Source organism: Coenobita brevimanus, chromosome 24, assembly GCF_032717465.1.
Source record: "Coenobita brevimanus isolate Jiangsu-jjx chromosome 24, ASM3271746v2, whole genome shotgun sequence".
NCBI classification, from domain to species: Eukaryota; Metazoa; Arthropoda; class Malacostraca; order Decapoda; family Coenobitidae; genus Coenobita; species Coenobita brevimanus.
The window spans coordinates 24,617,023-24,624,005 of NC_136977.1; the positions used below are offsets into that span (position 1 = coordinate 24,617,023).

The 6,983-nt window shown below is 42.7% G+C and overlaps 1 protein-coding gene across 1 annotated transcript in view; it reads right to left on the reverse strand.

Moving 5' to 3' along the window:
• Positions 1-6,184: 6,184 nt before the first annotated feature.
• LOC145393327 (uncharacterized) overlaps positions 6,185-6,983 on the reverse strand; it is a 933-nt gene continuing 134 nt past the window's right edge. Inside the window, exon 1 of the mRNA XM_080267431.1 lies at positions 6,185-6,983. This exon is cut by the window's right edge and continues 134 nt beyond it. Coding sequence (XP_080123557.1) covers positions 6,185-6,983 — 799 coding nt within the window.

Consider the following 6,983-nt stretch of genomic DNA (forward strand, 5'->3'; position numbering starts at 1 on the left):
CCCAACTCACCCCCCCCCTCCCTCATATACCTCTCAACTCCATCCCTCCACCTCATCCTCGGTCTACCCCTCCCTCTCCCTCCTTCCACCTCACCCACATACACCCTCTTAGTCAGTCTTTCATTCTCCATTCTCTCCACAAGTCCAAACCACCTCAGTGTATTTCTCCTAATCTTCTCAACCACATCTACATCCACCCCACAACGTTCCTTCACTTCTTCATTCGTCAACCTGTCCCTCCATGTCACTCCACACGCTCCTCTCAAGTAACTCATTTCCACTGCTCTCACTCTTGACTTGTTCCCCTCTTGCAAGGTCCACGCCTCGCTTCCATACGTCAGGGTAGGGATCACAATACTATCATGCAGCGACTTCTTAACATCCATACTCACCTCCCTGTTTCTCATCACTGCTTTCAGTGAACCAAAACATCCATACTCACCTCCCTGTTTCTCATCACTGCTTTCAGTGAACCAACAACCTTCCTTCCCTGCTGTACCCTTTCACGCACTTCATCCCCCAAAGTTCCATCCTTACTCATCACACTACCCAGGTACTTGAATGCACTCACACTCTCCATATCCTCATCATCCAACCTCACTGTACATTCTGCGATTTCATTCCTCTCAAACACCATAACTTTACTTTTGTTTACATTAACTTTCAGCTTCCTCCTCCTACACACTGTCCCAAATTCATTCACCAAACCTTGCAACTTCCATTCATCTTCACTCAACAATACTGTATCATCAGCAAACAGCAACACCGGAATCATCCAAATCTCACCCTCATTCATTAGAGCCACCCCCACATCCACTGCCCTACCCTGCACCTCCTTTACAACCCCATCCATGTATATATTAAACAGCCATGGAGACATCACACAACCCTGTTTCAGTCCCACACTGAGATAAAAAAATTCACTCAGCTCACCATCCACTTGCACCGTAGCCCTAGCTCCTTCGTACATACTCTTCACAGCATTCAACAGTTTCCCATCCACTCCATATATTCTTAATACCTTCCACATACCTTGCCTATCTATTCTGTCATAAGCTTTCTCCAAGTCCATGAAGGCAGCATACACTTTCCTTCCCTTCTCTAGATACTTCTCCACTAAACATCTCAGAACAAATATCTGATCTATACACCCTTTTCCCTTCCTAAATCCCCCTTGTTCTTCTCCAACTAGCTCCTCTGTCATATGCCTAACCCTATCAATGAGTATTCTGCCATATATTTTACCAGTCACACTAAGAAGGCAAATACCTCTATGGTTACCACATACTTCTCTCTCCCCTTTTCCTTTATATAAAAGAACAATTATACCTGATTTCCAGTCCTCTGGAATCCTTCCCTCTTCCAAAGCCAATCTACACAACTTCCATATCCATTCCACAACAATCTCACCTCCATACCTCAGCATTTCACCACACACTCCATCATCATCATCATCATCATCATGATAATAATAATACTAAACCATTTCCCCTCCTTTACGAATACTACGCACTGACTGCCCTCAACCCAAGTCGTATTTCCAAATTATATTGAGTTCAACCCCAACACTTTTCTCCCCCTCCCCCCAAATTCACGTCCGCACCATCTAATTCTTCCCGCGTCTCCTCCTTCCTTCAAACTTAGCGGGTAATTCCACAGACTTTAATCTTTCCCAGGTCACTCGCTCGTATTTAGTAAACAATATTCCTGACCTCACATGCTAACCTCGTAAATACCTCTTAAAATTTCCACAACCAAGCATTCATCATGGAGAGTGAAGAAAATAATTTTAACTAAGGGAAATGTAAAGATCAAAAACACATTCACTTCTTTATTACCACCAAAATGACACAAACTAAAAAGACACAGAAAAAAGTAAAAAAAATCCATATTGACTCAGATGGAAGTCAAGTTCATGTATGACAATCATCGAGAATAAATTTAAAGTACGGGAAGGAATTATTGCTTCTTTATTATGCTCAAACGACGGCTGACGACTCATTGCATTCAGACACTGCACACTGAGCCAGACGATTTTATTCGCCACAGAAATCCCTCCGTCGTCCAAAGGCAGATATCGAATTAGTTTTTATAAATAACAGACAAAGGAATAATGAAGGACCACTTACAAAAATAAATTCGTAAGGAAAAGATGCAAGAGAGCTTAGAAATGAAAAAATGGATCTTGAAATACTTAGAAAATTAAAAAAATAAGCTAATTAACCTCTAATATATGGGTGAATAAATTACAATAAATACTCTTGATAAAAATATGTTTTCCACACATCCATTACAACTAAACAACAAGAAATATACAAAAGAGCTACAGATATCTTCATGGACGTATACAAGAAGAAAAATAATACATTGACAAAAGGCTTCAAAAACAAATCACACATCCTATAATTTAAATAGAAGGAAATGTTGATGTACGGTGTTTTGAAGGATAATTGGGGGAGTGAATGGAGGAGTCACGGAGTATTCTTTAGAGAGCTCCTTATTCAAACCTGCTTTCCTTCTGCGACTTCTACAGGAGATTCTTACCACCTTATGTATGAAAGTAAAATTCGATAAGACGACGATGATAAACAATAATGATGATGATGATGATGATGATAAGAGAATCTACTGTAAAACTCATGTTACGCGCCATGGGACAGAGGTAAACAGTCCATAACATCAACTTTCCAAACAAAATGACATAAATGACGCATGACCAGGAGAGACGTAAATGAGATAACTGGAGCCCAAAGGTGAATGGCACATCGGCGGGACGGACGGTGGGAATAGTTTGGGGTTAGTGAGAGGTAAGTAAGAGGCAAGTTCAGTGGATAAGAGGGTGGTCTAAATGAAAACAAACTGAATAATGAACATACTCGATATGAATGACGCGGAGGGCAAACGAACTGATGATTTTTGAAGCAAGGGAGGGGAGTAACTGAGGCCATGAAGCTCAAATTTGGTGGTAGGCTATGGAATGAGGGGAAATGGGTGAACGTTTCCACGGCAATATCAAAGTGAAGAAGAGAAAATAAATTACCTGAAAACTAAAGGAGAGAACCTGTAGACGACAAAAAAAGAAACCAAAAACCTCAGATACATGGCAGAAAACACAGACTAAGCAACAGAAACATAATCAACAGAGACAGTCATGGTAAATGGATGTAGAATCGACTATGACAGGAGATGAGTTATGGGAGAAGAGACGTGAATATAAAGGCAGGAATGGTGAGATAAGGCGCCCTAGGCAAAACACGCTCTCTCTCTCTCTCTCGCTCGCTCGCTCGCTCGCGCTCGCTCGCGCGCGCGCGCGCGCACACACACACGCACACACACACACACACACACACACACACACACACACCACCAAACAACCTCACTTCTGGCAAGGAACATCCATCATCACTTGTACGCAATCTCTCCCATTATGTAGATCAACACCTATACGAAATCACCTCCATTTTCACGCATCACGAACTCTGCATAAACGACCAGACAAGCCCTAATATATCCCTCAGTCTCGGCCCTCTCACATCCCTTCACCTTCAGAAAACCACAAAACCAATGGACACTTCTACATAATCCTCACAGAACAAATAGCACAGCAAAATAACCACTCAGACCTAGACAGCCTCAAATAAATCATATCTTCTTATCTGTACTACCACCGACGAGATATGTAAACCTTCATCTCACATAGTCATAACCACACAGATCAAATCAATACAACCACTGCCTCATCACAAATCCTGCCATAAAACACCCCCTACACACACACACACACACACACACACACACACACACACACACACACACACACACACACACACACACACACACAAAACCATCTACACAACTGCCTCTACATAAATCCTACCATTATATAAATCCCTACTTAACCCTATAAACAACTTCTGCTATCTCCAGTGCTACATATGAGTAACCAACGCTTCACAAAATTAATCCTTCATCGCAACAGTCACTTTACAACTTTTTCTTTTGCAGAGAAACCTTAAGCAGAGTTATGGGAGGCCTATTATAGCGAGATGGCTGAACAACCACAACCACAACCACTTTCTTTATATAACCCAGGAACTACAACACCCAAGGCACAAATCTGGAAGTGTTAACAATATGGCACATAGATCATGACTAGAGGTACTATTGACGTAGTTATCTATACTCCTTTTAATCTAACCTGGCCTAAAATTCCCATCCGCCCATGTTGAAGGCTGAGATATAAAAATAGATTAACTCTAGAATATGATGGCTAATCAGGAAAAAGTGCTGAGAAAATGATCTAGAGTCGTAGTATTGTCTTAATTCTACCACATCGCTACATGATATAAACAGCAAATGGACGAAAATCTGGGCCAGGTTAAGGTGAAAAGATTGCACACACACACACACACACACACACACACACACACACACACACACACACACACACACACACACACACACACACACACACACACACACACACACACACTTAGGGCCAACGCAAACCCTTAGCTTACATAACTGGGCAAACCATTTTCTTGTATAGGAACATTCTTCACATCACAAATATATTCTAATTAAATATTCTAATTATACATCAATAGCATAAAATTACATATTAAAGGAAAACAGTTACACGTGGGACCAAATTCTCGTCAGCTGGAGGTTTTCTAGCATCAAATCCTTTACTATTTATTTAATATTTTAAGTATTATTATTCTCGTGTACGGTGTATTTATTAGGTTTACATTAACACTAACTGCATAAATGGAAGAAAATAATGACGTATAAGATAAAAAATACTTAAGACTTTCCAGGGAGCCTCCAAACAGAGGAGAATACGGGTGACACTGTAACCTATGACACCTGTGAATTTATTAGGATTATTCTCACCCTAATTGCAATGAAAATATACTTAATACAGGAGCAATACTCTTCTAACTCATATGTCAGGTTACCATGAAATATAATCCATATTCTGCAAAAGCATTTACAAAAAGAAACAAATATCACTCAAGCCAGCAGGGGAAATATACACGCTCAGCTGCAGTCAATGGTTCGTTTACACTGCCTCGAAATGATGTCAAAACCTATTGAGATCTTGGATTAACTAACAATACTTAAGTTGGGATGGACGGGTTGTAATCTCTCCATTATATCGGGATTTCAGACGTGTAAAGGGATTATTGACCGCAGCCCTAAGTTCACCGAAGCAAACAGGCCACATTAGCTGACCTCCTGTTTGGTCCTCCTTTATTTTATTCTTACTTTACTCTGGCTAACGCCAGACATGATTTTGCTCTGATTGATAAAGTTGTTTCGTAATAATGGGATTAGATTATTTTTGTCGCCCTTAAAGAGACAGGGCCTTCCAAATCTAAACAAAATCGCGTTGTAACTGGCGGAAAGAAAAGATGAAACATTTTTTTTGTAATAATCTATGCAGTATGATGAAAGTAAGCCTCCAATTTCTGAGTCATTTGTGAAGTCTGTGATGGGAGTCAAATGTCTGACCACTACCTACAAATGCGCTCTGTAACGTGGCATCAGACTACCCACAACTAATATCCGCAACATGCACAACGACCGGTAAAAATGGAGGACTTCATAAATCTACCTTATATCTCAGTTTTGAGATTACGGCCATTCATTTCAGATATATAACACAATATTCTTAGAAACATAAGCACCATGACACTGAGAAGGAAAGTCGCGTTCATAATAAAGAATACACATCTATCCGTTTTGTCTAATGTAGGTTCACTGTCCACTGTTTCCCTTCCTGCCTGGTGCAGTGATGATCAGTGCACCAGGCAGTGAGTGAAATTGTTCCGTATCTCACCAGTAGTGGACACTACAATTGATAACACGAGCAGATATGTATCCCTACTTATGAACGCGGCTGTATACATGATTTCTATTTCTGTATACTAACTCATTAAATTAGTGGGAAACAGGCTAATGACGGTGATGTTGATGATGATAAGAATAATGTATGGACCAGTATCACAGTTGAGAAATGTACATTATCAGGTACTGTCCTCCTACTTCACTGTCCTTGTCATAACCAGTACATCAGAGTCTTGATAATTTCTCTCCACGTAACCACTATGTGATAAAACACGGTTCGAATGTGCTTGTGCGAGTGTGTTTGTGTGCGTGTGTAGTATGTAACGGGGTGTCAAGTGACGAGCGTTTGTTGTTGCTGCTGCTGCTGCCATGGGATGTCCAGGTCACAGTTGATGAACAGCTTAACAGGGTCAGTGTGCGAGTCTGACGGGGACGCAGAAAACGTGTCTAGGTCGTTTAGCGGTGTGGCCTCCCCGGTCTCGCACAGCAGAGTGAACAGGTCCGTGTCCTGGGACATCTGCTGCTGCTTCTGCAGCGGCTGCGCTTTTCTGGGGACGCCATCTGCATCGACGAGGGTGACTTCTGGTTGCTGGGGCTCGTGTTCCTCACCAAAGATGCTTGAGAGGACCCAGGCGCAGGTGTCTTGGGGAGCGTTACCGTCCAGCATGTCCTGCAGGGACCTGATATAGGCTGAGGCCAGCCTCAGGGTGGCGATTTTAGTCATGTCGGTGGCCGCCCGGCGTCGGCACACCCACCAGGGCAGCACGCCACGCAGACTCTCGAAGGCATTGTTGATCTGCCGCATACGGCATCTCTCGCGGGCGTTGGCGGTCTTCCTGCGGTACCTTGACAGCGGGGGTGTACGCGGTTTATGATCCAGGGCATCCTGCAGGCTCCACTCAGGGTCACACAAGTAGCCTGACTTCAGTGACCTGGGTCTCAGTTGGTACTTGACCGCACACACCCTTGGCCGCCTACAGCCTACGCCCACCCGACCCTGACCTTGATATTTGCTGTCCTGGTGATCCCTGTCTTGGTGTTTGCTGTCGTGAAGATAGCTCTGGTGATGACTGCCGTCGTGGTGGTCTCTTTCGTGGAGTGTGTTGCCGTGGTGCTTGCTGTCGTAATGG